Source organism: Marmota monax, unplaced genomic scaffold (genome assembly GCF_021218885.2).
Source record: "Marmota monax isolate L192 unplaced genomic scaffold, Marmota_monax_Labrador192_F-V1.1 WCK01_AAM20220418_F8-fsc00163, whole genome shotgun sequence".
Taxonomy (NCBI): Eukaryota; Metazoa; Chordata; class Mammalia; order Rodentia; family Sciuridae; genus Marmota; species Marmota monax.
Genome location: NW_026693660.1, coordinates 2,598,622 through 2,625,741, shown reverse-complemented (window position 1 = coordinate 2,625,741; position 27,120 = coordinate 2,598,622). Strand labels below are relative to the sequence as shown.

The 27,120-nt window shown below is 36.7% G+C and overlaps 1 protein-coding gene across 21 annotated transcripts in view; it reads right to left on the bottom strand.

Annotated features, from left to right (window-relative positions):
* The window catches only part of Erc1 (ELKS/RAB6-interacting/CAST family member 1), a 564,692-nt gene that overhangs the window by 66,376 nt on the left and 471,196 nt on the right, over positions 1–27,120 (bottom strand). For 13 of the 21 annotated variants that reach the window (XM_058584138.1, XM_058584139.1, XM_058584137.1 and 10 more), the window contains one exon: positions 19,177–19,275. In XM_058584138.1, coding sequence (XP_058440121.1) covers positions 19,177–19,275 — 99 coding nt within the window. Of the gene's footprint in view, positions 1–17,719; positions 17,787–19,176; positions 19,276–27,120 lie in introns of all 21 variants that reach the window. The other 8 variants (XR_009228273.1, XM_058584146.1, XM_058584149.1 and 5 more) reach the window with 1 other exon arrangement.

The window sequence follows — 27,120 nt, the reverse complement described above, 5'->3', positions numbered from 1 at the left end:
CACCCTGCTTGTATAAGAGAGCCTAGAATTTTTTTTTTTTTTTTTTTGTATCAGGGATTGAACTCAGGGGCACTCAATCATTGAGCCACATCCCCACCCCGAATTTGTATTTTATTTAGAGACAGGGTCTCACTGAGTTGCTTAGCACTTCACTTTTACTGAGGTTGGCTTTGAATTCGTGATCCTCCTGCCTCAGCCTCCTGAGCTACTGGCCACTGTGCCCGGCCTATGACGTTTTTCACCATGCTTAGCCACTCAGGCACTCAAAAGCTGCTGCAGCCAGGATCCTTGGAGGCTTCTGTTCAAGGTGGTCACATTAACCACGTGCTGCTGGTTCTGCCATAATGCAGAATGGTGGAGTTACGGGGTCATGGAGGTGTCCACTGAGATTTCAAAGGAAGGCCTGGGAGGCCAGGCAAAGTGCAGCAGGGTTGAAGTCCCTATGGGCAGCCCCTATGAGGGTGATGTATGGAGATGTGAGAAAGCCAAAGCTGCAGCAGAGACCCCCAAGATTAAAAAATGGCAGCAATGTAGAACCTCTGCCTAGGAAACTGCAAGAATTGAGCAAAGACAGGCCAACAGAGAGGACATAGAGGCTGCAACCAGCAAAGCTATAGGGGCAGAGCTGTACAATCTTTGGAGAGAACGTCATCATGCCATGTGCCCCAGCTGCTAGACATGGAGCTATAGGAATTGTTTATCCTTCTAGCTGGATTTTAGTCTTACTTTGGTCACATCCTTTCTTTCTATGCTCCCATTTCTTCCTTTTGGAATGGAAATGTTTACTATGTGCCTTTATAAACAGGATACATGTAACTCACTTTCAATTTTTGCAGAAGCTCATGCTAAGAGTTTGCCTTGAGTCTCAGAGAATACTTTGGACTTGAACTTTTAGGCAATCTTGGAATTGTCGAGACTGTGGGGACTCTTGAAAAATGGACTAAATGTATTTTGCATCGTAAGATTGGCATAAGCTTTTGGAGGCCATGGGCAAAACGTTATGGTTTGGATTAGGTGTCCCCCAAAAGCTCACATGTAAGACAGGGCAAGAAGGTTTAGAGGTGAAATGATTGGGATATGAGATACCTAAATTAATCCTGCTAGAGATTAAACCAGTGTTAACTGTAGGAAGATAGCGTGTGGCTTGAGGAGGTGGGTCCCTGGGGGTGTGCCTTTGGGGTTTACATTTTGTCCTTGTTGAGGAGAGCTTTCTCTGCTCCCTGGGTTGTTCCCAGCTGCTTTCCTCTGCTACACTCTTTAGCTACTATGTTCTGCCTCACATTGATCCCTGAGGAATGGAGTTAGCCATCTATGGGCTAAGACCTCCGAAACTACGAGACCCCAAATAAACTTTTTTTTCTTTATGGTTTCTTTTGCCTTTTTAACTTTTCCTCCTCTGACTGTTCTTGTGAGGACCTTTGGTCACAACAGCAAAAAAGCTGACTAAAACAGATCTGTAGATTAGAGGAAAGGGAACATAGGGTGGGAGGAGGAGAAGTAAGGTGGAAGTACTGGGGACTAAATTAGAGCAAATTAAATTCCATGCTTTTATAATTATGTCAAAATGAATCCTAAAGTTATGTATAATTAAAAAGAACCAATAAAAATTTTTAAAAAGATTTAACCTAGACTATCTGCTTACTAAGTCATTATGAGTTATTTTTCTTCTTCCTTTACTATTAAATATTAGGATATTAGAATTACTGTTGTCAATGTGAGAGGTAACAAACTTTCTGGATTAAATGTTATTTTATTCATAATACTATTCTGACTCTTCTAATTTTGTACAGCATTCTATTCATTCTATCCCATCTATTGTTGTATAGCATCTACAACAATATTCTGACTCTCTAAAAATAGAATATAAAAAAGAAATGTACAGTTGGATAGGGTGGTGGATGCCAGAAATCCCAAGAACTTAGGAGGCTGAAGCTGGAGGATTGCAAGTTTGAGGCCAGGCTGGCCAACTTAGTGAGGCCCTAAGCAACTTAGCGAAACACTATCTCAAACAAACAAATGAACAAACAGACAAAAACATACACAGAGGAAACCATATTATCTGGCAATTTGCTATCCACACAACACCAAAAATTATTATTCAACAAGTATCGGGCTGCTTCTTGATGATTTAAAAGCCATAAAATAGATTTTAAGACAAAGAATATTCCTGGAAAGAGGGTTATTTCAAAATGACAAGTAGGTCAGTTTATTAGGAGGACACAGCAATCATAAATTGGTAAGCAATCAACCTAAAGCTTAATGCTACATGAAAGAAAAATTGACAGAATTCATGGGACAAACAAGAAAACCCCCAATTAGAGTGGAAGATTTTAATATTCCTCTCTCTGAAATTAATAGAAAGAACCCTCCTGCCCAAATTTCAGGGAAGACATAGAAGATCTAAAAAACTCTACCAACCACCCAGAACTAACTGATTCTTATACATCTCAGTCAACAACCAAAGAATACTATTTATTTTAAGTGAACAATGGTATGTTCATCAAAACAGATCATATTCTGGGCCATGAAACAACAGCATTAATCTCCAGGATATACAAAGAACTCAAAAAACTTAACACCGAAAAAGAAATAAACCAATCAATAAATGGGCAAAGGAAAAGTCTCAAAATGTAAAATAATTAAAATACTACAATGTATGTTCTTTAATCAAGTGGTATTAAAGGAGTGTCAAAAGATTTAAAGAATTTTTTTTTTTTTTTGGTGGTACTAGGAATTGAACCCATGGGCAGCCCTTTTTAATTTTGAGACAGGGTCTTTTTAAATTGCCCAGGTTGGCCTAGAACTTGTTATCATTCTGCTTCAGCTTCCCAAGTAGCTGGGATTATAGGCATGTGCCACAGCACCTGGATTAACAGGTTTATTTGAGCAGACAGCATTCATGAATTAGGTAGTGCTAGGTGGCAAACAGTTGGGAACTCTGAGGAGGATGTAAGACTGGAAGACGCCGCACCACACGACACAGATCACCAAAGAGATTTCCACTTTATTACAAAAGGCTGTGTGTTTATATAGGTCTAAGGAGAGGTCGCAGGGCTGAGGTAGATAACAGGTCGCCCGTTTATTGGCAAGCTCTTCCATATGTCAGTTCCGGAGCCCAAGAAGTTAATTCTAATTGGGGCTAAGGCTTCCCACCAGCAGGGTTTGAACACTGGCGCCGGCGGGAACGTTTCGCACCAGTGAAAGAAACAAAGAGGAGAAAGGGGGTCGTTAGACGCCATGCTGGGGTTTTTCTCTGGGGTGCTGCTACCGTTATATGTTTTCCCAATAGAGGGGACCGGAAAGCTTTTGTAAGGTGAAAGTGGATGCAAGGCAAAGAACATATCTGGTTGGTAAAAGAGGAACAGCAGCCTTACTGGTTTGTTTTTTGCAGTGCTGGGAATACAACTCAAGGGCCTCACATGTGCTAGGCCAGCCAGGGCTCTCATCCACTGACCTATAATTCTAAACCTTTATTTGGATCATTCTTGTGGAAAGTGCCAAGTTTTTTTTTTTAACAGATACAAATCTTTATACCTTTATTTATTTCTTTATATATATATATATATATATATATATATATATATATATATATATATATATATTTTAGTTGTAGATGGACACAATACCTTTATTTTATTTATTTATTTATTTAGTGGGGCTGAGGATAGAACCCAGTGTCTCATGAGTACCAGGCAAGCACTCTACCACTGAGCCACAACCCCAGCCCTATGCCTTTATTTTATTTATTCATTTTTATGTGGCGCCAAGGATTGAGCCCAGTGCCTCCCATATGCTAGGCAAGAGCTCTACCACTGAACTACAATCACAGCCCCTCCTAGTTAGAGGTTTGTTGGGCAGTTTCTGATTGGTTAAGCTTAGTTATTGGAAAATCCCTGGTCAGGGGTTAGTTGGTGGCTTTTGACTGGCCTAAAAACATTTTATTTAATTATTCAATTAAAATTGACCTTTTATATTAGACTGATTTCTGATTTGCAAATGTAGGGACCCAGGGTGCTAGAGTCACTTCAGCCTAAAGGCCTCCTAATATATTTTATTTTTAATATCAGAAGTCAGTAACAATAAGACATCTAGGAAAACCCGAACATTTTTGAAACTACAATAGATATGTTTGGATCAAACTCTGTTCATCAAGGGAGAACAATTAAGCTAGGTACAGAGGCATATGCCTACAATCCCAGCTACGTGGGAAGCTAAGGTAGGAGTCTGAGGCCAGCCTGGACAACTTAGTGAAATCCTTGTTAGATAGGAGTTAGCAATGGGCAGTGAAATGTGAACCAATAACAGCAGGGTCACAGGGTTTCTTTGAATTGCCTTTAGTGAACAATCAAGTAACTTGTAGAACAACAGGTACACTAATCCTGAATAAACAGGTGGAAACAAAGGGAGCCAGTCAAGAAATATTTCAAGAAAGAAAAATTGATGTGGTTAACTCCTGGCAAGGTCTATTAAGGTCACTGTAAAGTTAGAATTTACAGCAATAGGTTTCTCACCATATTTCAGAAGGGAAATTTCTTCAGTAGCCCAGGAACACTAAGGTAATGTCACTGACCTCAAAACCCATATTACCATAGATTCACTTGTGGATGAAGCTCCCTTGAATAGGATGGTTGCCATGATAGTTCTGGAGGGTACCAACTAGAGTCAAAAACTCCCCTTCACGATGTGGAGGAGGAGTTAACATCTGATTGGTAAAAACTGATGAAGAAGGTGGAACTCAGTTTTCCTGGCAAACATTAGGCAGTAATAAATTTGGAAGCAGCATTATGTCCTTTGTTGTTCCTTTGTGAAAGAGAACTCTCTGTTTGAATCTTACTATCACTCTTAATATCTGCTAAATAAATAGTCCACAGCAGCTGATTACTCTCATTCCTTCCATCAAAGCACTGGATCCAGAGGAAAGACGGCCAATAATGCATACTTTGCTCTCTGTTCATCCCACTAACAGGAAATATACTTGTTTTATAAAGTGGTCCAGATAACTTTTTCATCTAGAATTTTGCTTTAAATTTAACTAAGATCAAAAACAAAGCAAAAACCACGCCTGTAATCCCCAGCAGCTCAGAAAGCTGAGGCAGGAGGATCCCGAGTTTGAAGGCAGCCTTAGCAATTTAGCGAGGCACTTAGCAACTCAGTGAGACCCTATTTTTAAATAAAACAAGAAAAAGGGCTGGGGATGCCATCCAGTGGTTAAGTGCCCTGAGTTCAATCCTGGTACCAAAAAAAAAAAAAAGATCTTAAAAAGACAAAGAAAAACCTGTAAAAAAAAAAATCCAACTCCAACTTAATTGAAGCTGTAAGATTATTTAAATGTCAGACTATCAATAGTATTTTTTTCTGAATCCAGTTTCTAAAAGGTGGTCAGCAAATTTGTATCTCTACTGAAAACTATCTCAATTCACCTAAAAACTCAGTTCAGAGCTGTTAAGTATCCTAAATTCAGTCATTGCATCTAGTACAGGTGAGTATCTTTGTTAAAAGAAACCCCAAATGTGAACATATTTAAAAATAATAATTATGCAAATACTTCCTTTAAAGACCTGTCCTAAGCAGTTAAAATGAAGGGAATCCAAACTGCACAAATCCTTTAATATGCTAATGGAACAATCAGCTAAAATAAACAAATAGTCCAGTTTCAAAGCAGAAAACGACAGGCAAAAAAAAAAAAAAGAAAGAAAGAAAAAAAGGAATGAACTCCAAGCAATGAATTTTCCTCTTAGAACTGCTTTCAATGTGTCCCATAGATTCCGATATGTTGTGTCTGTGTTTTCATTTATCTCTAAGAATTTTTTAATTTCCTCCTTGATGTCTTCTATAACCCATTGATCATTCAGTAACCTATTGTTCATTCTCCAAGTGATGTATGCTTTTTCCTTCCTTCTTTTATCGTTGATTTTCAGTTTCATTCCATTATGATCAGATAAGATGCATGGTATTATCTCTACTCCTTTATATTGTCTAAGAGTTGCCCTGTGACATAATATATGATCTATTTTTGAGAAGGATCCATGTGCTGCTGAGAAAAAAGTGTAACTGCTTGATGTTGGGTGGTATACTCTATATATGTCAATTAGGTCTAGGTTATTAATAGTGTTATTGAGTTCTATAGTTTCCTTATTCAACTTTTGTTTGGAAGATCTGTCCAGTGGCGAGAGAGGTGTGTTGAAGTCTCCCATGATTATGGTGTGGTGGTCTATTAGACTCTTGAACTTGAGAAGAGTTTGTTTGACGAACATAGCTGCACCATTGTTTGGGGCATAAATATTTATGATTGTTATGTCTTGTTGGTGTATGGTTCCCTTAAGCAGTATGTAGTGTCCCTCTTTATCTCTTTTGATTAACTTTGGCTTGAAATCTATTTTATTTGATATGAGTATGGACACGCCTGCTTGTTTCCGAAGTCCATATGAGTGATATGATTTTTCCCAACCTTTCACCTTCAGCCTATGTATGTCTTTTCCTATCAAATGCGTCTCCTGTAGGCAGCATATTGTTGGGTCTTGTTTTGTGATCCATTCTACTAGCCTGTGTCTCTTAATTGGTGAGTTTAAGCCATTAACATTTAGGGTTATTATTGAGATATGGGTTGTTCTTCCAGCCATATTTGTTTATTTCTGTTACTTAAAAAAAAGGAAAAACCAACAAATAAATGATCTCATACTTCATCTCAAAATCCTTGAAAAAGAAGAGCAAAACAACAGCAAAAGAAGTAGAAGGCAAGAAATAATTAAAATCAGAGCTGAAATTAATGAAATTGAAACAAAAGAAACAATTGAAAAAATTGACAAAACTAAAAGTTGGTTCTTTGAAAAAATAAACAAAATCGACAGACCCTTAGCGATGCTAGCGAAGAGAAGAAGAGAGAGAACTCAAATTACTAGCATACGGGATGAAAAAGGCAATATCACAACAGACACTTCAGAAATACAGAAGATAATCAAAAACTATTTTGAATCCTTATACTCCAATAAATTAGAAGATAGTGAAGGCATAGATAAATTTCTTAAGTCATATGATCTGCCCAGATTGAGTCAGGAGGATATAGAAAACCTAAACAGACCAATATCAATTGAGGAAATAGAAGAAACCATAAAAAGACTACCAACTAAGAAAAGCCCAGGACCGGATGGGTATACAGCAGAATTTTACAAAACCTATAAAGAAGAACTAATACCAATACTTTTCAAGCTACTTCAGGAAATAGAAAAGGAGGGAGAACTTCCAAATTCATTCTATGAGGCCAACATCACCCTGATACCTAAACCAGACAAAGACACTTCAAAGAAAGAAAACTACAGACCAATATCTCTAATGAACCTAGATGCAAAAATCCTCAATAAAATTCTGGCGAATCGGATACAAAAACATATCAAAAAAATTGTACACCATGATCAAGTAGGATTCATCCCTGGGATGCAAGGCTGGTTCAATATACGGAAATCAATAAATGTTATTCACCACATCAATAGACTTAAAAATAAGAACCATATGATCATCTCGATAGATGCGGAAAAAGCATTCGACAAAGTACAGCATCCCTTTATGTTCAAAACTCTAGAAAAACTAGGGATAACAGGAACATACCTCAATATTGTAAAAGCAATCTATGCTAAGCCTCAGGCTAGCATCATTCTGAATGGAGAAAAACTGAAGGCATTCCCTCTAAAATCTGGAACAAGACAGGGATGCCCTCTCTCTCCACTTCTCTTCAACATAGTTCTCGAAACACTGGCCAGAGCAATTAGACAGACGAAAGAAATTAAAGGCATCAAAATAGGAAAAGAAGAAATTAAATTATCACTATTTGCAGATGATATGATTCTATATCTAGCAGACCCAAAAGGCTCTACAAAGAAACTATTGGAGCTAATAAATGAATTCAGCAAAGTGGCAGGATTTAAGATCAACACGCATAAATCAAAGGCATTCCTGTATATCAGCGACAAATCCTCTGAAATGGAAATGAGGACAACCACTCCATTCAAAATATCTTCAAAAAAAATAAAATACTTGGGAATCAACCTAACAAAAGAGGTGAAAGACTTATACAATGAAAACTACAGAACCCTAAAGAGAGAAATAGAAGAAGATCTTAGAAGATGGAAAAATATACCCTGTTCATGGATAGGCAGAACTAACATCATCAAAATGGCGATATTACCAAAAGTTCTCTATAGGTTTAATGCAATGCCAATCAAAATCCCAACGGCATTTCTTGTAGAAATAGAGAAAGCAATCATGAAATTCATATGGAAAAACAAAAGACCCAGAATAGCAAAAACAACTCTAAGCAGGAAGTGTGAATCAGGCGGTATAGCGATACCAGACTTCAAACTATACTACAGAGCAATAGTAACAAAAACAGCATGGTACTGGTACCAAAACAGGCGGGTGGACCAATGGTACAGAATAGAGGACACAGAAACCAATCCACAAAACTACAACTATCTTATATTTGATAAAGGGGCTAAAAGCATGCAATGGAGGAAGGATAGCATCTTCAACAAATGGTGCTGGGAAAACTGGAAATCCATATGCAACAAAATGAAACTGAATCCCTTTCTCTCGCCATGCACAAAAGTGAATTCAAAATGGATCAAGGAGCTTGATATCAAATCAGAGACGCGCCATCTGATAGAAGAAAAAGTTGGCTACGATCTACAGTCGGTGGGGTCGGGCTCCAAATTCCTCAATAGGACACCCATAGCACAAAAGTTAATAACTAGAATCAACAAATGGGACTTACTCAAACTAAAAAGTTTTTTCTCAGCAAAAGAAACAATAAGAGAGGTAAATAGGGAGCCTACATCCTGGGAACAAATTTTTACTCCTCACACTTCAGATAGAGCCCTAATATCCAGAGTATACAAAGAACTCAAAAAATTAGACAATAAGAGAACAAACAACCCAATCAACAAATGGGCCAAGGACCTGAACAGACACTTCTCAGAGGAGGACATACAGTCAATCAACAAGTACATGAAAAAATGCTCAACATCTCTAGCTGTCAGAGAAATGCAAATCAAAACCACCCTAAGATACCATCTCACTCCAGTAAGATTGGCAGCCATTAGGAAGTCAAACAACAACAAGTGCTGGCGAGGATGTGGGGAAAAGGGTACACTTGTACATTGCTGGTGGGACTGCAGATTGGTGCAGCCAATTTGGAAAGCAGTATGGAGATTTCTTGGAAAGCTGGGAATGGAGCCACCATTTGACCCAGCTATTCCCCTTCTCGGTCTATTCCCTAAAGACCTAAAAAGAGCATGCTACAGGGACACTGCTACATCGATGTTCATAGCAGCACAGTTCACAATAGCAAGACTGTGGAACCAACCTAGATGCCCTTCAATAGACGAATGGATAAAAAAAATGTGGCATTTATACACAATGGAGTATTACTCTGCATTAAAAAATGACAAAATCATAGAATTTACAGGGAAATGGATGGCATTAGAGCAGATTATGCTAAGTGAAGCTAGCCAATCCCTAAAAAACAAATGCCAAATGTCTTCTTTGATATAAGGAAAGTAACTAAGAACAGAGTAGGGACGAAGAGCAGGAGAAGAAGATTAACATTTAACAGGGATGAGAGGTGGGAGGGAAAGGGAGAGAGAAGGGAAATTGCACGGTAATGGAAGGAGACCCTCAGGGTTATACAGTGGAGGGGGTAGAGAGAGAGGAGGGGAGGGGAGGGGAGAGGTGGGGAGGGGGGAGGGTGGAGGATGGGAAAGGCAGCGGAGCACAACAGACACTAGTATGGCAATATGTAAATCAGTGGATGTGTAACTGATGTGAATCTGCAATCTGTGTATGGGGTGAAGGTGGGAGTTCATAACCCACTTGAATCAAAGTGTGGAATATGATATGTCAAGAAATTTGTAATGTTTTGAACAACCCACAATAAAAATTAAAAAAAAAAAAAAAAAGAAAGAAAAAAAGGTGAATGGCAGTTTTATCCATTTTGAAACCTTGAAAAATCTTGAACTATTCACTTGGTAGAGGTAAACATTTCTTTACTGAGAAAAGTGTTTCAAATTATTCAGTGAATATTTTCAATATATTTTGCCAGATAATTAGCATTACTTCTCGTTTTTTAATTAAAACATTTTCATTGTAGTAAGATACATGTAATAGAATTTCCCATCTTAACCACTTCTAACTAAGATTCAGTAGTGCTAAGTATACTCACACTGTTGTAACATCATACCCCAGAATATTTTCATCTTGCAGCATTGAAACTCTATATCCATTAACAACTTATTTCCTCTGTAATTTAAGTTTTTTAAAAGTACTTTGTGTCCTGAATAAAATGCATCCAGGGATTATAATTATTTGAGGCAAGTGCATTTGTAGTTTACTAAGCCTAAAATATATTATCAGAAACATATTTTACTCAGTAGGATTTTAAGGAGTTTCTTACCGATACTCTTCATTAATTTTTTTTTTTTTTCAGTGCTAGGGATTGAACCCAAGGTCTCTCACATGCTAGGCACACACTCTACCATTGAGCAATATCCCCAGCATCCCCTTCATTTTTAAAATTTAATTTTGACCTGGGCTGGCCTCAAATTTGTGATTCTCCATTGTTGGGATTTTAGTGTGGGCCACAGCTCTACTTCCTTAGTTTTAAATTGGATATTCTTATGGAAATATTCTTAGGGGAGAAGAGATATCTATTTTTAAGTTCCTGGCTGAAACCCATATAACAAAAGGCAGATTAGTAAGAGTAAAGCATTCAAATTTATTTAATATAAATTTTACATGACACAAGGAGCCTTCAGAAAGACATCTCACCCCCACCACCAAACAGGGAACTTTGTATATTGTTATGATGTCTGATGAAGACAGTTCTGTGGTGGAGAAACTTGATTGGAAGAAAGTGACCCTTGAGTGATAAAATGGGGGAAGGGGCTCAGTGAGGTCTGTTTGTTTTTCCCTGTGTGCCTCTGTCATTCAAGATAAAAGGATATTACTTTCCTCCAGGTAAGTACCCCTAGAATGAAGGTTTTATGACCTACTTTAGAAGGTCAGAGAGTTCTTTTATGGCATGGTTCAGGGGAGAAGTGCAGGGGAAGGTCAGATAGACCTTCCTGTTGCTGCTGTTTTCTCAAATGCCAAGATGCAATATTTTTGGGCAGCATGTCCTAAATGTTATCATTTATTCTCCTTCCTCCTATAATTACTATAAGCATAAAGGCATTACAACTTCTTTAAACAATGCTTCTGGTTAGGTTTCCTTGTTAGAGGTGGATCAAGCTTTGGCTTAATCAGATAACATCTAGGTTCAAATCTGGCTTCTACTACTACTTACTGGCTATATGAACTTGGGTAAGTTAGCCAAGTTCTCTGTAGCTTAATTTCCTAACTAGTAAAATACTGAGAATGGTGTCTATCTCCTGGGATTGTTGTACTGACTGAATAAGAATATGCTTATGATATATCCATACACTTACAATTTGGCACATAGCAGGATTCTTTAAACAGCAACTCTCAGTATTACCCATCATTTAGTTTCAATTCCCTAAAGTCCTTGTCAAAAAATTCCTTTTCCAAAAGTTGTTTTTGATTTCGACACAAGTTTAAGCTGCTTGGAATAGGGGTTGGGGAGCACATCCAAACTGTTTATGTGTTCCAGTGTACACTAATAAAGGTAAGAAACAGTATCCACTAAGAAGGAAGGGACTACTGAGCGACTTACTGAAGATGGAGTGCAGAGAGTGGGAGGAAGCTTAGTCACAGTAACAACGGAGGACAGAATTTTGAGACAGCTAATGAGAACCCAGGATGAAAGGATTAGGAGTAAAGGGAGAAGAACCCTCTGGAAAGCAGGAAAAACAGAAAGACATGAGGATTTTATTTTTATTGGGGGGTGGGGGTGAGGGAATTCTGAGAATCCTGATAGGCTGAAAGCAGGTTTCTAGGACAAAGAAAAAAAACTAGTTTGAGACAATTTGGAGGACAGAAGCCAGGACAAGCTATTAAAGGGAAATAAGGTGGTACAAGGATAATCTGAATCCAGAGCTGAAGACTAAAAAGCTCTCACTCTATCCTCCTATTTAAAGAGCCAAAAAGGCGGGCACAGTGGTTCACACCTATAATCCCAGTGGCTCCGGAGGCTGAGGCAGGATGATTATGAGTTCAAAGCCAGCCTCAACAATGGTGAGGCACTAAGAGTGGTTGAGTGCCCTTGAGTTCAATCCCAGGTACAAAAAAAAAAAAAAAAAAAAAAATATATATATATATATATATATATATGGAACAACAAAAAAAAGAAAGTAGAGAGGGAAGGAGGGAGAAAAAGGAGTAGGTATCATGCTAGAAGTGGCCAATGTTATGGTTTAGATATGAGATGCCCCCACAAAAAACTCTTGTGACAGATGATGCAGGAAAGTTCCCAGGTGAGGTGATTAGATTATGAGAGCTGTAATATAATCAATGGATCCAGCCATTTGGTGGATTAATGATCTGAAAATACTACTGTATTGGTGGTAACAGCAGGAAGGTAGGATGTGGTTAGAGAAAGTAGGTCCCTGGGCAGGAGCTTTCGGGTTTCTATTTTGTCCCTGGTGTCTTCTCTCTCTCTCTGCTTCCTGGCTGCCCTGAGTTGAGCAGCACTCCTCCTCTATTCTTTCTGGCTATGATTTGCCCTACATTGCACCCAGAACAGTCAGCCTGTGTCTTCATGTTAAAGGAATTTACTAGCTAACTTTGAAGGAACAACCATGCTACACAAAGGCACTGTTTTAAGCACTTTCTATTACCTCATTTGATCATCAATCAGTCCTATGAGGCTTATGTATTATCCTGATTTTACAAATGAAGAATCATTGGTGATTTGGAACTAGGTCCAACACCTGCATCCTGAGAAGGACCCCAAAGCATGAGAACAAGCCCAGGAAGCAATCAGCTGAGAGGACAGTGACTCAGACAAGGTCTAAGGGAAGCCAACTACTAATAAAACTCAATTTGTAGCTGTTCATGTGAACCCCTCAAGTGTATATTTTGTCTATTTGAATTTTGGGTACCCTATAGTAAGGTAGAAGTATGAGTGAGGGCTAATCATGAAATGAATGAAAAGAAACACACCTGTTTTAGCTGACTGGTTCCCCTTCTGACTCCTACATGTTATGTGAACCACAGGTTACTAGAATAAAAATTCCTACCGAAAATACATTCAGTTAACAAATGAAAAAGATTTCTAAATTATCCTCACTCCATTTTACTTAGCATGAAATGATAGGAGCCAGATTCTGGACTTCATTATGATCTTCCTTTAAGTTTATCTAAGTTCTTTTGTTTCTAGATACTTTTCCTATCTCCCCTTTCTACATTTCCCTTTCTTGTACTAGTAATGCTGACTTTAAAGTTCATTGTCAATTTTATTCTCTTGGTTTCGATGTAAACTACTTTTTCTACTCTGGATTTCATGAATTTGGAAGTTAATTATATCTACATATATATGTACACATACTATTCAAATTGCATATAAATATGTTTTAATCTGAAGGCCTATTAAAACTATGCATTGTTCCAGATACCAGGAATACGAAAGTAAACATAAAAGACCCTATCTTGGCTGGGGGGTAGCTCAGTGGTAGAGTATGTGCTTAGCATAAATGTATTAGGCCATGGATTCAATACTCAGTACAAAAACTAAAATGAAACAAGACAAGTTCCTATCTTTACAGTGCTTACATTCCATAGTAAAGGAAGAAGAAAGTAGAAAGAAGAAAGCATTAATTAAAGAGATAAGAGTGTAGTGTGCGTAAGCTAAGTTAGACAGAAAATCTATGCTCTGAAGCTCCCTGTTGGGTTAGCTAAGGCCAGATTTGCACCACTGCTTGAGATTCTAGGAATAAGCAATAATGTTACTGCTATGGGCTGAATGTTTGTGCCCTCCCAAATGTGTATGTGGAAATCCTAATCTCTAATGTGTGTCCAGAGATGGGGCTTTGTGAGGTAAGTATACCATGAAGGTGGAGTCTTCATTATGGAATTAATGCCCTTGTATGAAGAAATATGAAAGAATCTGCTTCCTTTCCCCACCAATGAGAAGCTTGCCATCTGCAAAGCTAAAAGCAGGCCCTTGGGGGCTGGGGATATAGATCAGTTGGTAGAATGCTTGCCTAGCTAGCATGCACAAGGCCCTGGGTTCAATCCCCAGCACCACCAGCAAAAAAATAAAAAACCAGGGCCTCACTAAGAACTCAATGGTGATGGCATCCTAATCTCAGACTTCCAACCTCCAGAAATAAATGTTTATTGTTTAAATAACTCCATCTATGATAGATGTAATAAGCCTAAATTAAGTCAGCTACATAATAACTCCTCAGTAAATCAGTTAAACAGATTTCTGGGTTTAGATTACATTAGACCTAATGTAATTAGGTTGTTAAATGATTATTAAATCCTGCTGAAATTCTACTTAGTGAATACCTAAGAGGAATGTCTGAAAAGAGCAGAAGGAACCATGAGAGAAAGCTGACTGCATTTCACATGGATTTTTCTTAGGCTGAGGGCAGAGAAGAGGCTATATCATTCTTTTTAAGTGGAGGTAATCCTTGGTCTGAGCATCTTAGGAGGGTTTCTTGACAGTTAATTATTTTAAAGACAATGTCACTGACTAAATATCTTTTATGCAGGTGTGTACCACTTTATAGGGAATTTCTTTTTTTTTTTAATTTTTATTTATTTTTATTGTTTAATTTTCGGCAGACACAACATCTTTGTGTGTATGTGGTGCTGAGGATCGAACCCGGGCCGCACACATACCAGGCGAGCACGCTACCGCTTGAGCCACATCCCCAGCCCCTATAGGGAATTTCTTTACAAATTTCAAGGTGTTTTTCCAAGGGGAAAAAAATCTCAACATATAGAAGATCAAACTTTTGGTGATGAAACAGAGATATAATTGCTGATATTTCTTTGCTATTTTTTTTTAATTGTAGTTGTGGATGGACAGAATGCCTTTATTTTATTTGTTTATTTTTATGTGGTGCTGGGGATTGAACCCAGTGCCTCATGCATGCTAGGTAAGTGCTCTACACTAAGTTACAGCCCCAGCCCTACTCTTTCTTTTATTGGCAGCCACTAGTCCCTTTCCAGACCGCAGAAATGGCTGGGGACCTTGAGTCACAACTTTCAAATCTATTTTTCATTCTTACTTATAAAATGAGGGCGCTGGACTAGATATAATAATAATAATAATAACAACAACAACAACAACTAACATTTACTAAAAACTTACATTTCCTCTAGATAGAGCTAATGTTGATGACAACAGCAACAATAAAAATAGTAACAGACATACTGAACTTGTTGGGTAAATACTGTTCAAAGCATTTACATTAAGCTAGGAATTTATCTAGCAACCCTCTGTGCCAGGTACTAAAAATATCATTTTTGTAGATAAAGAAACTGGAGTTTAGAGAGTTTAGGTCACTTTCCCAAGGCCATTGGGTAGGTGAAGGAGTCTAGATTCAAAGCTGTGCAGTTTGGTAGCAGAGACATTTCTCTCACAACTCATCTACTTCTTAAAACCACTACCACCTTAAAGATGAGAAATCAAAGTACAGAAAGGGTGCATGCCTTGTCCAAAGTCATACATAATAGGTGGGGATGTAAGGATTTGAACCTGGGCATTCTGTTCCAAAGCCTACACTCTGAACCCTTACCCTAGCTACACTACCTTCCATGAAATGGCCTCACTGCAAAACCCCTTTCAGCTCTGTAATTCTATGATTCTCTTTCCCATATGAGTATTAGTTATCTTTGGTAAGACTCATACTTTGCAAGTAATTCGTGTACTGCAAAAATGTTTTAGTTGCAAAACTTTAAGGTCTTAAGTTTGACACAAGAATCATCAATTGCAAATTTGAAATTAAGGTGAGAAAATCTGTTCTCTGTAGAATTAGCAGAAACAAGAGAATGAAATTGGATACCAAGTCAAAACTCTGCAGTGTTTTAGGGGTTACTCATGCATTACTTAAGTAAAATTGTTATCACATAATGATTTTTGTAGCATATTTTAGAAAGTTTGAAAGACTAGATCATGGGAATTCCAGCTATGACCAACTAACGGCAATTGCACTGTGTTAAACCAATGGCAGTAACAGTTTCATTCAGTAAGCTCAATAATACAATAATTAGAAAAAGTAAAATCAAGAGCATCTGAACTCTTGCTAGGAGTTATTCTATTCTGGTAAAAGAAAAAGTAAAATAGACACTTTTTGGAACAAATGTTCCAAACAAATGTGATGGTTTGTTCACTTTTCAATCTCCAAGGAAAGTTATCTAATGGATCTTCTTTCTCAGAACATTAACATGTTTCTTCTGATTCACTAGAAAAAGCGAATGCAAGAAAAATATCAACCTGTTTATGTATGTGGGGGAGGAGCTTCCTTCTGAGACAGGCCAAGAAACTCCCATATTCCTCCAAATGGACAAGGCAGAACCATGTTCATTCCTGAGAAACAAGTAAGCTACATTGTATGGCTCCTTTATGGCTGATGATGTCAAATATGTATTCCTGTAGGGTGGCAGAAAAAGACAACCAGAACACTGATTGTCTTAGTTTTAATTTTCTCTGGCAGGTAGTACTTGTACCCAAAGAGCTTCTTGGTCGATACTGTGTATTTCACCTTCATTTGCACCCACAGGATAAAGCTGTTTGGAAAGCTGCCCATCTCAGAGTTTATGGCCCATTTCCACAACTTACCTCTCCATCCTCTTTCGCTGTGTTCAATAGTTAAAAGGGCTACATAAAACCATAGCATTTTAAGCAGTTTAACATCAAGACACAGACATTTCAGGGAGAACTGACTTCAAAACAGTGAGATCATCAATTAGCATCAGCAGTGAATTCAGGGAGTGCAAGGCCACCAATATGTGTGAAGTTATTAATCATAATTATTACTTTTCTAAGAAAAGGATTTCCTTAGTCAAACCTCAAGGGCATCAGATCAAAGGGTGATACTACCACATCTGGGCCATATTTTCTAGCCAATTGGCCTAGAAAAGAGAATCTAGACAGTGTCCTGGCAACTGTTGAACACAGCAGCGTTCTATGAAGAGGGAAAATAATTCTTTAGACTGACTTCTAAAAAGTCTTCCTTTACTTCTTTGCTCCTCCTCATTTTTAGGGAAAGTTTGAAAGCAATGTCAAAGCCTGAGGGTGTGTTCTAGGTACTGACCCTGAGAATTCGGAGTACTCTTCTATAGGCAGAAGCAAAAGGAATAAAGTGTGGTTCACAATCCACTTAAAAAAAAATGGACTATGTATTTAAAATTAATTATCATAAGAAAGACATCTCAAACCCAGGCTATTTGATCAATTTTCTATTGCCAGTTTGATTTAAGTATAAACCTAACCAGGACACTGTGAAGGTAATTTATTAACAAAATCATTACTAGAGAAATTTAGTCATATGCCCTGGAAGTTCTCCCAAAAATGTATAGAAAGAAATTGTAAAAGTGACTATTAACACACATAGAAAAAAAAAAAAACAACACAAAATCCACCCCACTATGTCAAATCCACAGCAATACACACAGGAATCATGTAAAATAGAAAAAAACAGAAAGCATACCAAAGGATTTCATAAATTATACAGAAACAAGATGTGAGAATGATTGTGTAAAAAGAAAAAATGAAAACAAACAAAAATCACTTCTTTAGTTAAGGAAAGCTGTTTCTCACCGTTCTGAACAAAATGGCTGAACTAAGAGCATCTGATTGGCTATGCCCATATACCCTCCTCCTCATCCTATGGGGAGAGATGACAAAGGGAACAATGCCCCGGGGCAGCATGGGAATGAAAAAGAGTTGGTTAGTATTAAAACAAAGACAAAGACATAATGTAGCAGAAAAGAAGTTCTTAATTCTTTTTTTTAAATTTTAGATTCTAATCCTCTGAACTCTTGAAATTAGTAGTTATTTTATCATTACAGTTCTGTCTTCCTGCCTTTCTCAAATGTTGTCTCTTGGTAATATTATCCAGCTGAGATTGTTTTTTTCTTTCCTTTATGTTATGCCTTTTCTTTTTTCACCTCTGTGCCAACCACCCCTCCAATTCTCTGTTGTTTCATGGGAAGGATCTAACATGCATCTTAGATATGCTGGCATAAATACAATTCTAGGTATTAGGAAGCAGGCAGAGAAAGCAAAGTGATTTCTTGGCAGGGAAGGACTGCTGACATCAAGCAGACCATTCTCCATTTTGCTTTAATTAAAGACTTCCCTCTAAAACATAAGGTGGGCTTCAATTGGCTTAGTACATGTCAACATATTAGGACTATACTTTCTGAATTTCAGAAATAATAGCAATTTGGCTATCACTGCTACTTTCATCTGCAGTATTTCTGCTACTTCTCTTAGGACAGTGCCGTAGCTGTCATTTATGGAGATGTTTAGCAGGGGAGTTTTTTGTGACTCTTTAGTCATATGGATGTAATTACTTGATTATTTTTTTTCCCCTTAGCCATACATTTTAAGACTGGGTGTGATGGAGACGTTGAAATCCGAGTTTTGGCTATGGGATATGAGGTAATCTGTTCACCACTCTCCCCCATCCATCACTTTCAAGATTTTGGGAGAGTTCCCTTCTTCTAAAAAACTAGAATTGAATATGGCTTCCTTTAGGCACATCAATGTCTCTTCTGCATTGATGTGAAATTGAAGGCAACGATTTTCCTTGAGAATGACATGTTAGAGGGAACTGCCAGGAAATGGAGTGAAGAAACTTTCACTTTTAATGGGTGATGAGCTGAGATTTCATAATCTGCAATTAAATAGAAGTAACCTATACACTAAGTTGTGCCTCACTGAGCTTACAAAGAGAGTCTTGTTTTTCTAACAAGGCATTGTTATTTAATAAAAAAAAGCAGGACTTTTTTCCCCTGTGCAATTCAAGGATTCCTTGTCATTTTCAAATTTTTCAAGAACCTGCTTTTAAAAAATTCAGAATCATCAACTTCCTATGTGGAAATTGAGTCTGTGTTTAAAAAAAATGTGAAGGAGTTTTCAAACCTGAATTAGATACTTACTTTTCTTTTTCTACTTTGTACCTCAGAAACTGCAGCACACTAGTACAAAATACATCAAAAAAAAAGGTGTGTTTTTTTTTAAAAAAATAAAATATTCAGGGGAAATCTTACCTGGTCTGGGGAGGGCTTATGATTTGTTTGATTGGAATGGGAGGACTTGAAGTGGTCGTCTTCGTAGTTGTCGGCCATTAGCTTCATTCGATTTTGTGTCTGAGGAAATGATTCATAAGGTTAAATTTAGACAAATCTCCTAATGACACACTATAAAGCAATAAGTACCTTAAGAATTTCATAAGGATAAAATAAACCCCATCTTCAATGAAATCAATTAAACAGGATTTCTGAGATCACTGGAACGAGTTTAGGCACTGTTATGGACAGAATTGTGTAACCTCCAAATTTATATACTAAAGCTCTAACCTTCAATGTTACTGCATCTAGAGATAGGATCTTTTTCTAGGGGAAGGGGGAATACTAGGTGTTGAACACAGGGGTGCTTTACTGCTGAGCTATGTCCCTACTCTTTTCAGATTTTGAGACATTGTTTTGCTAAGTATGATCTGGGCCACCATGTTTGGGGGAGATAAGGTCTTTAAAAGGCTATTAAGGTTAAAAAAGTCATAGGGTAAGCCAATATGACAGTGGCCCTATAAGAACAATAGAGAGGTCCATCTCTTCTTAGTTTTTTGCCATGTGAAGAAACAGAGAGGAAGAGGCCTCTGCAAGCCAGGAATAGAGCTCTCATCAGGAACTGAATCAACAGAAACCTTGATCTTAAGACCTCCCAGCCTTCAGAACTGTGAGAAAATAAATTTCTATTGGGTAAATTACCTGATCTATGGCATTTTGTTTGGTTTCTTGAGCTAATGAAGACAGGTACCCAAATTGGTACTGGAATTTTTTGAGAGGCAACATACCCAAATCAAGCATTTATTTATACAGTGCTTTTTATTTTGAAATAAAGACTGGATTCTACTATATATAGGACTCTAACTTTATTTTTTACTTTATGATATATAGGACACATATTTCCATGTTACTATTATAAGAATCTATACATCTTTTAAAACACCTATTCAATTTTTTGAATGTTATAGAACATATAAACCACAAATATCAGGGGAAAATTTATCATTATTTTTAAGTGAAATACTTATATAATCATCTAGAAAGTTCAAAAGAATCATTTGTAAAATTATCACCAACTTACTATAGAGTTCAATGATCAGACAGAAACTACATATATAAAATTCAATAGCTTTTCTTTATATCATCAAGTGATACTTCAGGTTTTGAAAATCAAATATTCTAAAATCTTTCTCCTCAATCTTAAATCAAAAGATTAATATCCCATTGCCATTTCTCCATGTTTACCAAAAAGGAGGAATGCACTGGTTATTCTATGTGATTGGTTAATTTAAGCCCTGAATAAACGAATAATATACTGAACATTTTAGAAAATCATTTTACCAAGTATGCAATTCAAAAAATGCAGAGTACACTGTGCATAAAGTTAAACCCTAATATATGTTGAAATTCTAATATATATTGCACTAATAAAATATTATAAATACTTGAAGTTTTAAAGTATTAAAAATTACTATTATCTGAAAAATAAAGTTAAAAAGAAAGAAAAATTACCTGTGATTCCTCTAATCTGTGATAATCACTATAAATATTTACATATATCTATTTGGTTTCTTCTCTGAGAACATAAAAAGGTACACGTTCTTCTGATTTTTCTATTTCTGGTCTATTTCTATTCTACAATGTTACTTTAAAAATTATGGTATTTTAGGGGCTTGCGTTGTGGCTCAGTGGTAGAGTACTTGCCTCATATGTGTGAGGGGCTGGGTTTGATCCTCAGCACCACATTAAAAAAATAAAGATATTGTGTCCATCTATAACTTAAATATTTTTTAAAATTATGGTATTTTATAGTTTATATTTATATCTATAAGGACGTGTTGTCCCTTCACCAATTTTATTTGGTCAAAATTTAGTAATCTTAGGGTTATGGTTATTTAGTGGTAGATCACCTGCCTAGCATGTATGAGGCACTGGGTTCGTTCCTCAGCACCACATAGAAATAAATAAAATAAAGGTATTGTGTTCATCTACACCCCCCCCCCCCCAAAAAAAAGTAACATTCTTTAAAAAATTAGGTTATTCTTTAACAATTTTTTTTAGAAACATTACAAAAATTTGATTTAGTTTCATGAAGAAGTTTACAGAGATACATAACGATGACTGGGCAAGCAAATACTTTAGAGTCAAACTGCTTGGTTTGAATTCTGGCTGTACCTATTATTAGCTTGGGCAAATCACTTAAATTCTCTGAGCCTGAGTTTTCTTACCTTTAAAATGAGAACAACTTGGAAATTTCATTCCTAGCATAAAATCAACACCCAATAAATTTTATTTATCAATCTTCATCATAACTATTTTTTCATGTCATTAAATATTATTTTAAAATCTATTTTTTTTATGGCTGCAGAGCACTCAGTTGAATGGAAGTTTAATGAGTCCCATATTGTTGGTCATTTAGGAGCTTTTTATTTTCATTTAATACATACATATATATATATATATATATATATATATATATACATACATACATATATATATATTTAGTTGTAGATGGACACAATATCTTTATTTTGTTTTTATTTATTTTTATGTGGTGCTGAGGATCAAACCCAGTGCCTCACATGTGTGAGGCAAGCACTCTACCACTGAGCCACAATCCCAGACCCTTAATGTTTATTTTTAAACCAGTTCTTCCTCTAGTATGCAATGGTAACAAAGAAAATACAAATCAATAACTTATCTGCAATATCTAATCTCTCTTTTCTGGAATGGTCCCATGACCTTTGTTATGGTCTGAATGTTTGCATCCCTCAATGTGGTGGTAAGAAGAAGTGGGGGTCTTTGGGAAATGATTAGGTCACAGATTAATAACCTTATAAAAGAGGCCTGCAGGAGCTTGTTCATACCTTCTGGCATGTGAGGATGAAGCAAGAAGGTGCTATTAACAAAGCAGAGGGCAGATCCTCTCCAGACACCAAATTGGCTGAGGCCTTTGATCTTGGACTTCCCAGTCTCCAGAATTTTGGGCAATAAACTTCTATTGTTTATAAATCACTCACTCACTTATTTTGTTATAGTGGCCCAATTGGACTAAGACAACTTTGAATAAAAGTAGGGAATTTTTATTCTGTCACATGGTATTACATGACAAATGGAGTCTTCTGAAAAGTAGCTTTTAGAAGAGGGAGTGAAGGATAGAGGAAACAACACAGGCTCAATCCAGAAAGTGAGCAAAGCATCTGCATATCATTCATTTGCTTACAAAAGCTTTCCATTATAATTTTAATAGGAATGTATACTTGGCTAGTTACTTTCTTAGAGCATGAGACAATCTTTAATACTGATATCTAGCATTAAGTTAAAAAACTTAAAAAAGAAATTCAATAAAGCATGCACAAATCCATTTTCAAGCCAGAAAGTATTTCAAGTACTTCTTAGGAATGAGTATGTAAGCCTGAAGAAACCCATTCCAGTAGAAACCTAAGATCAAAGATTACTTATTTGATCCAAGTAAGCAAATATACAAATAGTCTTTAAGAACTTACTTTTCCTTCTAAAAGACATGACAATGATCAAAGTTTTGTGTTCCTAGGTTAAGTATTCAGAAATTGGTGCAAAGTCTGTTCCTTGCATAGTCATGATGCTGAGTACTAAATGTCTGACAGCTCCCACAGCATGAGATGTTACATAGATCATGTAAATGACTCTACTCTTGAGTTTTGCTCTTGTACTGCACTCTTCTCAAGATAAGACTGTCCAAGTGTCTTCACTTTTGAACTATGCCATGTGCACATAGCTCAAACCCCCTTGTCCCAATGACATCAAGAAAAGAAAGGAAAGAAGGAAGAAAGGGAGGCAGGAAGGAGAAAAGAAAGGAAGGAAAATGAATAAACTTTATGAAATAAATGGCTTTAGTTATAAGTGTGTATCTATGTATTCAGGCCTACATATCCTCTCTGAGGAAAAGTAGTTTATTGTTTATTCTGTTAATCTTTTCTTCCAAGACTAAAATGTCAATGCCCAATCAAGGGGCTACAAAAGTTATATTTTGTAGAAAAAAATTTAGGCCAACAAAAAGGATAAGTTTATTATCTAAACCTGGGTTTTAAGAAAAGTCTGAATTTCAATTGGATTTATATTGTTGTTATTGGCAAAACTATGAGAGTTATAACAGACTAAAAAATATTTATTAACCCTTCAGTAGAGACCTTAAGGGACATCAGATTGAATCACTGCTAAAATTATTATCCTTCTAACAAACAAGAATATAAGGGTTGGGGCTGTAGCTCAGTGGCAGAGCACTTGCCTAGCATGTGTGAGGCCCTGGGTTTGATCCTCAGCACCACATTAAAAAAATAATAAATTAAAGGTATGCTGTCCATCTACAACTATTAAAAAAAAAAAAAAAAAAGAATATAACAGGATTCCAGGCACGGTGGTGCACACCTGTAATCCCAGCTGCTCGGGAGGCTGAGGCAGAAGGATCATGAGTTCAAAGCCAGCTTCAGCAAAAAGCGAGGTGCTAAGCAACTCAGTGAGACCCTGTCTCTAAAGAAAACACAAAGTAGGGCTGGAGATTTGGCTCAGTGGTTGAGTGCCCCTGAATTCAATCCCCCCCCCAAAAAAAGAATATGACAGGGGCTGCTGGTGAATCGTAAGTTGTTCTTCCAAACTGTCCTACTATTTCCTTTATCTTGCTTCTTATCAGAATTACAACTTCATAATGAAGCAACACAGAGGATGGCATATATGACTACATGGACAGCACTGTGAGCTCCCTTCCTTTTCTAAGTCTTCTCATCATTCCAGGTATAATTCTCCACTGAACTTCTTATCTCCAGGAATGTAGTCATTATTCACCCAGTTAGGTACTTTAAAAATCTCAGAATCATTTTTTTTTAAAGAGAGAGAGAGAGAAAGAGAGAGAATTTTAATATTTATTTTTTAGTTTTCGGTGGACACAACATCTTTGTTTGTATGTGGTGCTGAGGATCGAACCCGGGCCGCACACATGCCAGGCGAGCACGCTACCGCTTGAGCCAAATCCCCAGCCCAAAATCTCAGAATCATTCTTGACCCTTTATTCGCAACTTGTGTTAAAAATGAAATCACAAAGTCCTGTTGACTCTGCTTCCAAATTTTCCCCCAGTAATTGATTACACTGTTTCAGCCATATTATTATTGATGAACGTCTAAAATTGTTTATATACATTGCTGCCATAGTTACTATCTTCCAATAAAAAAAATTTAATCCTGACTATTCCTGCTTTAAAAAAGAAAAACCTATCCATTGGCAGCAGACCTTCCAGTCTTCACAGTGAACAACACCACATCAAGACCCTTCACCATCTAGCTATATCTTACCACTCATGTCTCATTTTTCTTTTCTTTACCCCTTTCCTTTTTCCTCCTTCCTCCCTTCCCTTCCCTTCTCAGTGCTGGGGATGAAACTCAAAGCCTCATACTGGTTACCAAGTGCTCTACCACTGAGCTACACCCTAAGTCCAAAGACGTTTCAAAAAGTATTTTTACTTGTAGATAAACACAATACCTTTAATTAATTAATTAATTTATTTTAATGTGGTGCTTAGAATCAAACCCAGTGTCTCACACATTGAGAGGCAAGTGCTCTACCACTAAGCCGATATCCCCAGCCCCCAAAGACTTTTTCTTTCTTTCTTTTTGAGATTATTCTGGACCTCTATTTTTTAAAAAATTAATTTATTTTAATTTGCATATATGACAGCAGAATACATTTTGATTCATTGTACACAACTGTAGCACAACTTTACATTTCTATGGTTGTACACAAGATTTTTTCTTATTATTTGCTGTTTGATATTTGGTGGAACTTGCCTCTAAAAACAATTGGGCTTTGTATTTGTTGGAAGAATTAAACTGATTTAATTTGTGGTTTCAAGGACTACTCAGGTTTGTAAAGTTACATATTGGCATAAAAGTCTTCATCATATTTTCTTCTAATTTAAAAAGTCTTTTTGGTAGCTGTAAATGTGCCTCCTTTTTCTTTCCCAAATGCTGTTCACCTACATCTGCTATGGTTTTTTTTTTTTTCCTTGAACAATTTGTCCCACTATATTTGACATCTAAATCTTATCTAGTTTGTAAGTCTTCCTCAAGAATCAGCATTTAGGGCTGGGGATGTGGCTCAAGCGGTAGCGCGCTCGCCTGGCATGCGTGCGCCCCGGGTTCAATCCTCAGCACCACATACAAACAAAAATGTTGTGTCGGCCGAAAACTAAAAATAAATAAATAAATATTTAAAAAAAAAAAAAAAAAAAAAAAAAAAAAAAGAATCAGCATTTAGTTTCAATAATCTTCTCTAAAGTTTGTTTTCTGACTCATTAATTTTGCTTTTAATTTTCTTTCCTGGAGTGATTTACTATGACATTCCTGTGTTCCTTTTCTAAATTTTGTTGTTGTTGTTGTTATCGGGGGCTGAAACCAGAGGTGCTTAACCACGAGCCACATCCCCAGCCCTTTTATATTTTGAAACAGGGCCTCATTAAGTTATTTAAGGCCTTGCTAAGTTACTAAATCCTGCCTTGAACTTGTGATCCTTCTGGCTTAGCTTGCTGAGTCGCTGATTACAGGCATGCACCACTGTTTTTAGTTACATATGAACTCAGTGCACCACATGCAGTTGTCCTTTTCTAATTTCTTGACCTGGATGCTTATCTCACTAATTTTCAATATGAATTTAAGGATTTAAATTTTCCTTAAAGAACCACTGTACCAACATCTCACAACTTTTGATATAGCATTTTACTATTGCTCTAAATATTTTTGCAATTTCCATTTGTAACATTTGCTATTTTCCAATTTTGCAATATTGCCCTTCAAAATTTTCTCTATGATTTTTCTGAAAACTCCTATGAGATGAATGTTGTGCCTTCTCAGCCTATTTTCCTTGTCTCCTAATTTCTCTCTTTATATTTTCTATCCCATTTTATCTCTGCACTGCATTTTGGGTAATTTTTGTAGCATTACCTTCTAGTTCATTAATTCTCTTTTGAGATTTGTTAACTTGCCAACTAAGTTTTTAATTGAATACTGGATATTGATTATTTGACAAATCTACATGTACTTTTCAAAATGTTATTATATTTTTATACCTTTATTTTATTTATTTATTTTTATGTGGGGCTGAGGATCGAACTAGGCAAGTGCTCTATCACAGAGCTACAGCCCCAGCCTCAGTGTTTTCTTATAGTAGCATAACAGATGATGATAGTGGGACACCATTATATATATGCTGGGGTGCTACTGCTGCTGGGTTATCTTTACAGGTAGGCTACTTCAGTAAAATCTAGGAAATTGGCTTTTTGTTGGTTTATTTTTGTTTTTAAGAAAGAGAAATTATGAAATAACAGTTATTTAAAATTCATATATTTTTTTAAATATTTATTTTGTAGTTGTTGGCCACAATATCCTTTTATTTATTTATTTTTATGTGGTGCTGAGGATTTAACCCAGGGCCTCACGCACGTGCTAGGCAAGCGCTCTACTGCTGAGCCACAACCCCCGCTCCTCATATTTTTTTTCTTTTCTTTCTCTTTTTTTTTCTTTTGAGCTCTAGGGATGAAAAAACTCAGGACCTTCAACATGCTAGCAAGTGCTCTGTCACTAAGCTACATCTCAGTCCTTTTCTTAAATTTTATTTTTAGACATTTCTCACTAAGTTACTTAGGCTGGCCTTGAATTTGTGATCCTCCCGCCTTAGCTTCCCAAGCAGTTGGGATTATAGGCATGTGCCATTGGACTGGCCTTTAAATTCAGATTTAAGATTATAACTCTAAATCTAATTTAACTTTTGATTTTATATCTTTTTTCCTTATGCCAAAAAAACATGATTCCCAACAATAGCAACATAATGACTTCCCATTTGTTTGTCAATATAATGCTTTTCAAATATCAACACCAATACAGTTACTATCAACATGTCTA